The sequence below is a fragment of the Humulus lupulus genome, chromosome 9 (genome assembly GCF_963169125.1).
Source record: "Humulus lupulus chromosome 9, drHumLupu1.1, whole genome shotgun sequence".
Lineage (NCBI taxonomy): Eukaryota > Viridiplantae > Streptophyta > Magnoliopsida > Rosales > Cannabaceae > Humulus > Humulus lupulus.
Window position 1 is genome coordinate 168454889 of NC_084801.1, and position 11571 is coordinate 168466459.

Genomic DNA, 11571 nt, shown 5'->3' on the forward strand with positions numbered 1-11571 from the left:
ATTAATTCTAAACCCTTTAATCCACTTAGGGGCATTTTAGTCATTTCACCCCAATTCCCGCTATCTCCTCGAGTGTCTCTATTATTTCCCGCTTAACTTCCGACACCTAATTAATCACCAATAATATTCCTCGATGTCAAAATAGACTCCAGTATATCCATTAAATTCCCATTTATACCCCTGAGCTCACCCCGAGCTGGGTATAAATCCCCGCTATGACTTTTTCGCTACTTTGCTCACTAAGATCGTCTCGAGTCGCAGATCACAGATATATCCACATAATAATGTGGTCTTGACAATTATCACATATATCAAAGCAGTTATGCCCATAATGACCAAAATTTACGATCATGCCCTTCTAACCTAATCAGGGCCTACATGCATACTAATACACATAGTCACGCATCTCAAATACTCAAATAGTCATATAACATGCTTTAACTCATAATCATGCATCTTAATAATTAAAATCACACATAATTCCCTTTATGCCCTCCAGGCACACTAATCAAGACCGTTAAGCCTTATTAGTGAATTTGGGTCGTTACACTATAGCTCCCAACACAAAGGTTACCTTTGCCTATATCCGCCCTCCGGTCGTCTATATGTCTCTCGACATGTTATGTTTAATGAGCACTCTTTCCCTTTCTCCTCTCTTCCTTCTTCTTCTTCCTCCTCCTCTCCTTCATTTTCCCCTTCCTTTCATTTTTTATCTCCCATTGTTGCCTCTCTTCCTACTCCTTCTCCTTCCTAACCATCTCCCATTTTGCCTTCCACTGCTTTACCCTCCGTTCAGTCTCCCAACTTCTCCCCCTCTTCCTCCGCCCTTCCTTCTCCTTCTCCTTCTCCTCCTACTCCCTCTCCCTTTTCTCCCCCCTCTTCTTCCACCACTCCTTTGGTGGTTGAGCATCATGACCAATGTGAGAACACCATTGCACCACCTTGTAATGCTCATCCTATGATAACACGGGCCAAGGCTGGTGTTCACAAACCAAGGGTTTTAATTAGCACCATCACTGATGCATTTTTTGAGCCCTCTACATATAAGCAGGCAGCCAAGTTCTCTCATTGGAATCAAGCAATGCTCACTGAGTTTCAAGCTCTTATGGCCAACAAAACTTGGCATCTTGTACCTCCTCCTTCTCATAGCAAAATAATTGGTTGTAAGTGGGTCTTCCGTGTTAAGCTCAAAGCTGATGGGACTATTGACAGATACAAGGCCTGCTTGGTGGCAAAGGGCTATCATCAAACCGAAGGGATTGACTATTTTGAAACCTTTAGTCCTGTTGTTAAACTGGCTACCATCCGCACTGTATTAACTCTTGCCATATCTGAAGGATGGTCCATTCAACAGCTTGATGTGCAAAATGCCTTCCGTCATGGGACTCTTACTAAAACTGTGTATATGGCCCAACCAGATGGTTTTCAGAACTCCAACTTTCCTGATTTTGTTTGCTGCCTTGACAAAGCTTTATATGGATTAAAACAATCCCCACGTGCTTGGTAAAACAAACTTAGCTCATTTCTCTTATCTTGGGGTTTTGTTAATTCTTCTGCAGACTCTTCTATGTTCACCTTTCAAGCTCCATCCATTTTCTTGGTTGTTTTGGTCTATGTAGATGATATTATACTCACTGGTAGTAGCTCCTCTGCCATGTCTTATCTTCTTGCCACTTTGAAGACTGAATTTACCATTACAGACTTGGGACAGCTCCATTATTTCTTGGGCATACATGTTCATCATACTTCCACTGGTCTTCATCTCTCACAACATAAGTACATTCAAGATGTTCTTCATCGTGCTGAAATGCTTGATTCCAAGACATTCCCCACGCCTCTGTCCTCTGCCTCTGTTTTATCAGCTCATGATGGTACTCCCTTACAAGATGGCACGCAATACCGAAGCATTGTTGGTGCTCTTCAGTACTGCACTATGACTAGGCCCATCATCTCTTTCGCTGTGAACCGTGTTTGTCAATATATGCATTCTCCCACTGATTCTCACTGGCAAGCCGTTAAGCGTATCCTCCGCTATTTAAAAGGCACGACTCACTTTGGCCTATCACTTCAGCCCTGTTTAGATTACAATCTTACTTGCTATACCGATGCTAACTGGGCCTCGTGTACCGATGTTCGTCGCAGCACTGGAGCTTATTGCGTTTTCTTAGGCCACAATCTGATTTCCTGGCATTCTTCCAAGCAAAAAGTTGTTTCTTGCTCGAGTACTGAATCAGAGTTTCAAGCTCTCGCTGATGGTGTTGCTGAACTCTCCTGGTTGCAGTTTGTGCTTCGTGATCTATGTATGCAACAGACCTCTGCCCCTGTTCTGCTTTGTGATAACATTAGTACCACTTATCTCACTGCCAATCCAGTTCTACACATACGAACAAAGCACGTTGATATCGACTTTCATTTTATCCGTGAGCGAGTGTCTTCCAAACAGTTAGTCGTTCGTTTCACTCCTTCTGAGGATCAACTTGCTGATTGTCTTACAAAGGCCCTGTCATCGGCTCGCTTTCTCCACTTACGATCCAAACTCACAGTTCTTCATCGACCTATGAGTTTGAGGGGGGATGATAAGTAGTATTAGTTGTTAATGTACATATTAGTGGTCTGTAATTAGTGCTAGGCTTGGTCATTACCTAGTGTACAGGTGTCCAGTTACCGTTGAGTATAAAGCTCAAATTATGTTACTGTAAATGGTTGAGCTGCATATTCAATATACATTTTCTTCTACAACAAACCCTCTATTTTCTATCTACTTTACATGGTACGTATTTCCAACAACTCCATATAAAGGAACCAATCATGAGATGTTTTCAAACATGGCAATTCGTATACTGAAAAGCATTCTCTTCCAAACCCCAAGACCAAAACCCTCGACCTTCTCCACTTCTTCCTCACCATCCAGTAGCTCCAGTAATGGTGAAATTCCAATCTCAACTATAGTTTCTGTCCTCACCCACCAACGCTCAAAATCTCGCTGGAGTAACCTCCGATCACTTTGTCCCAATGGCTTCAATCCGCATCAGTTTTCTCAGATCACCATTCACTTGAAAAACAATCCTCACCTAGTCATTCGGTTCTTCAACTGGACCAAGCAAAAGTCCCTCTGCAACCATGACCTCCTTTCCTATTCAACTGTCATTCATATTCTTGCCCGAGGCCGTCTCAAAAGCCAAGCCCTAGTTTTGATTCAGGAAGCTTTCCGAGTTTCAGGGTCAGAAGGCGAGTCCCATTCTAAGCCCTTGAAAGTTTTTGAGTCCCTTCTCAAGACCTACAAGCAATGTGGGTCGGCACCCTTTGTGTTTGATTTGCTAATCAAAGCTTGTTTGGAAACCAAGAAGATTGATTCTTCGATTAAGATTGTGAGAATGTTGTTATCTCGCAATATTAGGCCCAAATTCAGCACCTGCAATTCTTTGATTCGAAATGTATCGCAGTCTCGGGGAGCTCCTGAAGGTTACTTGATTTACAAAGAGATTTTTGGGTTAGATTGTGAAAGTGTCGAAGAAAAGTTGAGAACAGTTTCTAGAGTTAATCCCAACATAGAGACCTTAAATACTTTAATGGTAGCTTTCTATCAGGATGGTATGGTGGACATGGTGAAGGAGATTTGGGACCAATTAGAGGAATTGAATTGCGACCCAAATGGCTATAGTTACAGTATTTTGATGTCAGCTTACTGTGATGAAGAGAAAATGGACGAAGCAGAAGCTTTGTGGGATGAAATGAGAGCACTAAACATGGAGCCTGATGTTATGGCTTACAACACAATAATTGGTGGATTTTGCAGAATCGGAGAGATTGAAAAAGCTGAAGAATTTTACAGAGAAATGGCAATGAGTGGAGTAGAGAGCACTACTACCACACTAGAACATATAATAAGTGGCTACATAAAGGTGGGAAATATTGATTCAGCTGTGTTTGTGTATAAGGATATGCGTAGAAAAGACTTCAGGGCTGAGGCCTCAACAATGGATGCATTGATTAAGGGGCTTTGTGATAAGAATAGGGTGTTTGAGGCGTTGGAGATTTTGAAAACTGCAGAGGGGCATTTTGGTTTTTGTCCAACAAGGAAGAGTTTTGAGATTTTGATAACAGGGATGTGTTTAGAAGGGAACATGGAAGAGGCTCTAAGGCTTCAAGCGGAAATGGTTTCGAAAGGGTTCAAACCGACTTATGAGATATATAGTGCTTTCATTTCTGGTTACAGAAAACAAGGTAATGTGGAAATGGCAGAATTGTTGAAGACTGAGATGTTAGATACTCGTGTGTTCGAGAAAGAGGATTAGATGATTTTCGGCATTTGACTACAGAATTAGACTAATCTGTAAGAATTTCATAGAGTGACAGGAATTTCTTTTACTTAACTGTGAACTGTACTAATGTCTTGGTCTCATCAATCAATTTTGATTTTTTTGGTTAAATTTGTGTTAAAGTGGAACCGAATGTAACTCATGTGTGCAAAATTGAAGAACTACGCTAGAAGTTGAAGTCTTTGTTCATTGTAAATGAATATATATATATATATATATATATTTATATAAAAGAACCAATGTTTTGAGTGGTGGAGGAACTATATATATAGCTGTTGCAGATGCTGCCTTTAGTCACTCAATAAATCAGAAGAAAAAACCGGTTAGAGATATGATTTCAGTGTGTAAACATGCTTAATTTAATGACAACTATTCTGTCAGTGTATAAGTAGGTCATCATCTTGCTACAGGGTACTGCCCCAGGGATTTTAGGTGGTATCGTCAAAGTTGTTAAGGTTGGAAAAGTGGACCATGGTGTCGATTCTACTAAAAGTCCTAAATCCACTTTTAATCAATTAGAGGGAAAGGAATATTTCTGAAGACTCCGCATGCAAGCTCTACTTCATATGTAGATCATCAAGAAGCTGTGGAGCTTAATATAGGTCTTCTGTAAGTTCTTCATATTTTTCTGGAAAAGTGTTTCCCTTACTTACTGTTTGATTTCTTCCTTGTTTAGATGGTATTGAGATAGATATACTGATAGGCCACCATTGACCTTTGTCTATGCTAGAAGACGTTAGAGTAGAGCTGAGAAAGTAGTTATAACAGCAAGTATTATGTAAGGGAGGGTGTAGGTTTATTCAGTGGGTACCTAAGTATATAAGGGGCCCAAAAAGTTAGAATGAGGTGTGGAATTTGTAAACAGTAATTGGAGAGACTAGGCTCTCGAATCCTAGAGTTTATGGAAGGAGAATTCTGACTATTTTCTGTTTCTGTTTGGCTGTGCATTTTTTTTCTAGTTCCCTGGCTTGTTGTTGCTGTATTGTTTGAAATTGACAGGTTGATTCTTACCAAAGTGGTATCAGAGCATTCGATCTCATGGGGCCAAAAAAAGATCTGCAAACGGAAGTTTTGGAGGAGAGAATGGAGTTGTTGCAGTCGGAAGTTAGGAAGGAATTGGATGGCTTCAGAATTGAATTTCAGCACCTTCCCAAAGAGCTGGAATCGATGAAGACAGAGGTTCTTAGGCTACCGGCTATGGAGAAGAAGATGGATTTCTTGGTGGCTCATTTGGCTCAGCTGTTACAGGCATCGGGGAAGCCGACGGGGGGCTCTATGACCATGGAATCCGACAGGCAGCGACGCACGATGGAGGAGGAGCATTCACCAGGCGGCCAGAATTTTTCCCCCACACCCCCGATCATTGGGGAACCTTCCAGCCAGCCTCACGATCAGCAACAGCCATCATCGGAGCCGCCGTTTGCAGGCCAGACCTTCAGCCATGATTATCGGCCACCTCGAATGGAGCTTCCGCTGTTTTCCGGGGATAACCCCGACAGTTGGGTTTACAGAACAGAGAGATATTTCTTATTGATGCATTTGACGGAGCCACAAATGTTGGAGACGGCAATCATCGGACTCGATGGGGATGCCTTAACGTGGTTCCAATGGGAAAATCAGAGAAGGCCGATCACTTCCTGGGCAATGCTGAAACGGCTGATTTTACTGCGATTCCGTGCGGCACCGATTGGGTCATTGTCTGAGGAGCTTCTGTCGATCATCCAAACGTCCACAGTCAAGGATTATCTGGTGCGTTGGGAGGTCCTTGCTTCACGTGTTCCAGATATCCCTGAGCATATTTTGGAAGGCAGCTTCATGAGAGGTCTGAAGGATGAGATAAAAGCTGCTCTGCATATTCTGCAACCCATTGGGTTAGCCCAAATCATGGATACAGCACAGAGGGTTGAAGAAGGAAACCAGTTGCTGCATTTGGGCCTTGGGTTTCGGCCCAGTTCGACTAAATCAACTCAGTCATTTCCAGCCCATTTGAAACAAGCCCTAAACCAGTCTGCTTACCGTGTGCCTCAGCCGCATGCGTACGGACACCCAGCCTCAAGTGCGCCGTCCTCGTCACCGCCTACACGCACGACCGTTCCCAGTTCCGTCGCCGGTCAACCACCCAAAACGCAGCAGTTCCGACGGCTTACAGAAGCCGAATACCAAGACAAGCGCGCGCGGGGTATTTGCTTCAAGTGCGATAAGAAATTTTTTCGCGGTCATGAGTGCGAACAGCGAGCATTACAGGTCCTTTTATTGTCAGATGAAGAGGATAATGCGAACACAGATGACTCCCCGCCACCTTCGCCAGATTCGGAGGAACTTACAGCCGGCGAAGAAACTTTGGCAACCTTGTCCCTCAATTCCTTGGTGGGCATTTCATCCGCCCATACAATGAAGTTGGCTGGCCATATTGGACAACAACCAGTAACGGTACTCATCGACAGCGGCGCGACCCATAATTTTATTTCTATGGACGTTGTATCGGCTACAGGGATACCGATTACAGCAACTACGTGTTATGGGGTGTTGTTAGGCACCGGTGGGAAAGTGCGGACGGAAGGAATATGTGCACAAGTTGAGCTGGATTTGGGAGCTTTGCGGGTGGTGACGGACTTTCTTCCGCTGGAATTGGGAGGAGCTGATGTTATTTTGGGGATTAAATGGCTGGAAACGCTGGGCAATATGCAAGTGAATTGGCGTACAATGATCATGAAGTTTGAAATGGCAGGAACTTGGATAACATTACAAGGAGACCCAAGTTTGTGTAAGTCGCCCATTACATTGAAAGCCATGATTTGTTCGGTAGAACGGGAAGCCCAAGGGTTTTGGGTTCACTTTGGGGCGTTAATTACAGAGGAAGAGACGGCCATTCCTGCAATTCCAGCAGCCATTAACTCTGTTTTACAGAAATTCCAGCAAGTATTTCAGTCATCGTCGGGTCTCCCTCCTAGCCGAGCTAGGGAGCATGTCATCACACTTAAGCCCGGGTCGCAGCCTGTTTCGGTGAGGCCGTATCGCTATGCTCAGGTGCAAAAAAATGAGATTGAACGGCTGGTCTTAGAGATGCTACAAGTGGGTATTATTCGCCCAAGTACAAGTCCATTTTCGAGCCCGGTCCTTCTAGTGAAAAAGAAAGATGGGAGTTGGCGTTTTTGCGTGGATTATAGGGCGTTGAATAGGGAGACGGTGGCTGATAAATTTCCCATCCCCGTGATTGATGAGTTGTTAGACGAACTCTATGGAGCCCAAGTGTTTTCAAAGCTGGATTTAAAGTCGGGTTATCACCAAATTAGAGTGGCTGCCACGGATGTGGAGAAGACTGCTTTTCGCACCCATGACGGACACTATGAATTTCTAGTCATGCCATTTGGGTTGACCAATGCCCCAGCCACATTTCAAGCCCTTATGAATGAGGTTTTTCGCGACTATTTACGCAAGTTTGTTCTGGTTTTTTTTTATGATATTTTGGTGTATAGCAGCTCATTGGAGGAGCACATGCACCATCTCAGCTTGGTTTTGGACCGCTTATTAACTCACCAATTGTATGCCAATCACAAGAAATGTTTGTTCGCACAAGAGAGGGTGGAATATTTGGGTCATATAATTTCAGCCAAGGGTGTTTCAGCCGACCCAAGCAAGATTTCAGCAATGAAAGAGTGGCCAACCCCACAATCAGTTCGCGAACTTAGAGGATTTTTGGGTTTGACTGGCTATTACCGTAAGTTTGTGCGTGGGTATGGAGGTATTGCAAGGCCTTTGACAGACCAGCTGAGAAAAGACGCGTTTGGGTGGTCAACGGAAGCCCAAGATGCTTTTAATCGGCTTAAGGAAGCCATGAGTTCTGCCCCTGTTTTGGCGCTGCCCAACTTTGCGGAACCTTTTGTGGTGGAGGCAAATGCTTCAGGCGTGGGATTGGGGGCTGTTTTAATGCAACAAGGACAGCCAATAGCGTATTTCAGCAAGGTATTATCAGCCAGAGATAAGCTTAAGTCGGTGTATGAAAGGGAATTGATGGCCATAGTGTTGGCGGTGCTTAAATGGCGCCCATATTTACTTGGAAGGAAGTTTTTGGTGCGGACTGACCAAAAAAGTTTGAAATTTCTGTTGGAACAACGGCTGGTGGCGTTAGAACATCAAAAGTGGCTCACAAAGTTACTTGGATATGACTTTGATATCCAATACCGACCCGGGTTAGAAAACAAGGCTGCCGACGCGTTATCAAGACTCCATGGGGAGCTCATCCTCGCTGCCATTTCGGTTCCAAACCTCATTTCTATTCCGGACTTACAAGCACATGTTGCAAGTGACCCAACGTTGGCTGGAATCATAAAGGAGTTATCCATGGGCAAGCCGAGTGGGGGATTTTCTTTATTTCAAGGCTGTCTCAAGTTTAAGGGGCGGCTGGTTTTGCCATCCTCTTCACCATTTATACCATTGCTATTGCAAGAGTACCATGGCAGCAAAGTGGGGGGTCATTCGGGAGTTTTTAAGACATTTCAAAGACTAGCCGCTGACTTGTATTGGAAAGGAATGAGGAAGGATGTGCAGAAATTTGTTATGGAATGTTCGGTGTGTCAACAAAGCAAATATTTGGCTCAATCTCCTGCTGGGTTGTTGCAACCTTTGCCCATTCCGGAACAAGTTTGGGAAGATATTTCCATGGATTTCATTGAGGGGCTGCCCATATCAAATGGGTTTGATTCTATATTGGTGGTAGTCGACCGTTTGAGCAAGTATGGACATTTTATTCAGTTGAGACATCCTTATTCCGCAGCATCAATAGCGGCTGTCTTTGTGCGCGAGGTGGTGAAACTTCATGGCATTTCGCGGTCCGTTGTCTCCGATAGAGATAAAATCTTCTTGAGTTTATTTTGGAAAGAGTTGTTTAAACTCCAAGGGACAGCACTCAAGCAAAGCACCGCTTATCACCCACAATCCGATGGCCAAACGGAAGTGGTGAATCGTTGTGTGGAAACATACCTCCGCTGTTTTGTGAGCTCTAAACCCAGCCAATGGGTGAAGTGGCTACCTTGGGCTGAGTATTGGTACAATACTTCCTTTCATTCGGCAGCGGGAATGACTCCTATTAGAGCTGTCTACCATCGGGACCCTCCACCATTGATTAGATTTGAGTATAACAGCACTAAAGTCGCGGAAGTGGAGCAGAATTTGACGGAAAGAGATGCTGTTTTGGAACTGTTAAAACAGAATTTACAGCGGGCACAACAGAAAATGAAGCAACAAGCGGATAAGAAACGGCGGGATGTTCATTATGACGTGGGGGAGATGGTGTATGTGAAGTTGAGACCATATAGGCAGCGCACCGTAGCTAAACGCGTTAATGAGAAGTTGGCGCCTCGGTATTTTGGGCCTTTTAAAGTGACTACACGAATTGGGGCTGCTGCTTACCGCTTGGACTTACCAAGCACCGCTGCCATTCATCCAGTTTTCCACGTCTCTCTCCTTCGGAAGGCCTTGGGTCCAAACCAGCAAGCAACAATTCTTCCAGCAGGTCTCACGGCTGATTTAGAGTGGATGTTGGAGCCCGAATCAGTTCTGGAAGTTCGGCCAGGTTCACATAAGGAAGCTCCCCAGGCGTTGATTAAGTGGCGTCACTTACCAGATTTTGAAGCAACATGGGAGGACTTTGGCGTGATTCAGGACCAATTTCCGACATTTCACCTTGAGGACAAGGTGAAACTCCTAGCGGGCGGTATTGATAGGCCACCATTGACCTTTGTCTATGCTAGAAGACGTTAGAGTAGAGCTGAGAAAGGGTAGTTTGGGGACTGAGAAAGTAGTTATAACAGCAAGTATTATGTAAGGGAGGGTGTAGGTTTATTCAGTGGGTACCTAAGTATATAAGGGGCCCAAAAAGTTAGAATGAGGTGTGGAATTTGTAAACAGTAATTGGAGAGACTAGCTCTCGAATCCTAGAGTTTATGGAAGGAGAATTCTGACTATTTTCTGTTTCTGTTTGGCTGTGCATTTTTTTTCTGGTTCCCTGGCTTGTTGTTGCTGTATTGTTTGAAATTGACAGGTTGATTCTTACCATATACCTCTACCATTAGTATGTAGTTCAATTGATAATTATAAAATGTAAAGAAAGGTATATCATTGTGTGTATGTGTGTATATATATGTATTACTTGCATTATATGCCCCCATGAGCAAACAAAATTAAGAAACTAATAACTTGCACCCTTCAGAAAAAGGTTCTGAAAGGGAACGCTTGTTTGGAGGCGGGACTGATGATTTTGTGCCTAGAGTTAGAACTCGTGAAGAAATTATGGCTAAATATGGAAAGACGGAGGTAAAAAAGTTGATGAGGGTTTAAGTAGTAATGAATCAATTTATTGCTTGAACGGAATTTGATCTGGTCAAAAATGATTTCAGGATGCTTCCTCCGCAGCTGCAAATGCAAGAGAGAAGCTGGTAGAGTGGAAGGAAAAGTTTAAGGTAATACAGTTGACTACGTTTATAGTTTATACAAAATGTGAATGGTTTGGATATAGTTTTTGTTTACACATAGATTGGTCGCCAAATAATGTAGAGATCGAGAAAGAAAGGAAAATACATAAATGAAAAGATGATCTATTTGCTTCTGATTTCATTAAGAAGGCACTGATTGGTGATAGTGTGACTTGTTCTTGGTGGGGTGGTCAGGGGGTATGTTTGAGTGGGTTTCCATCGTAGAAGTAACCCCATCTACTGATTTTCATGTTTTGCTTGTATGCTTGGGATATAGTTGAAACTGACATAAACCTATAGTTAGCCATTTTCTCCAACTGTTTCAACTACTTTTTTTTTTCTTAACCATGAAAATGTTGTTCTTCTTTCCACTAAAAGTGGTTCGCAATATTCCAAATCAACACAATTCTAATAACTGTGAGTATGATGAAGAGAGTGACAACATTGAATTGGTTAAAAAAAATGAGGAAAAGAATTAGAAAGTTAATGATGAGATGATAATGAGGATGAAGTCATGAATTCTAAGATGTAATTCGGCCCTAGAATGTTGGGACATAATAATGGAAATGGAAATGTGTAATTACTTATTGTTTTCTTGAATGCGAACATATTTACAGGTTCATGTACTTGTTAGTGAATATCGTTATAGTTCAAAGTATAATTGCTTTCTCTGATGACTGGGAACCAGTGAATATCGAATTTTGCACTAAATTACGTACTCCACAGCTTTACTAGAAGTTCTTTCAAGTATTCTAGGAATGACTAGCAAAAGCAAAGTGGAA

General features: G+C 43.0%; 1 protein-coding gene across 2 annotated transcripts; it reads left to right on the forward strand.

Annotated features, from left to right (window-relative positions):
- Window positions 1–2706: 2706 nt before the first annotated feature.
- LOC133801027 (pentatricopeptide repeat-containing protein At2g15980) lies at window positions 2707–11134 on the forward strand. 2 transcript variants are annotated; one of them, XM_062239156.1, is made up of 4 exons: window positions 2707–4333; window positions 4730–4928; window positions 10528–10631; window positions 10715–11134. In XM_062239156.1, the coding sequence occupies exon 1, from the start codon at window positions 2814–2816 to the stop codon at window positions 4293–4295; it is 1482 nt and encodes a 493-aa protein (XP_062095140.1). In that variant the 5' UTR covers window positions 2707–2813; the 3' UTR covers window positions 4296–4333; window positions 4730–4928; window positions 10528–10631; window positions 10715–11134. The 2 variants fall into 2 exon arrangements, with proteins under 2 accessions (XP_062095140.1, XP_062095141.1); XM_062239157.1 differs by lacking the exon at window positions 4730–4928.
- Window positions 11135–11571: the final 437 nt, after the last annotated feature.

Excerpts from the sequence above, each read along its gene's own strand:
- LOC133801027 (XM_062239156.1), top strand. The coding sequence starts at position 2,814 with ATGTTTTCAAACATGGCAATTCGTATACTGAAAAGCATTCTCTTCCAA.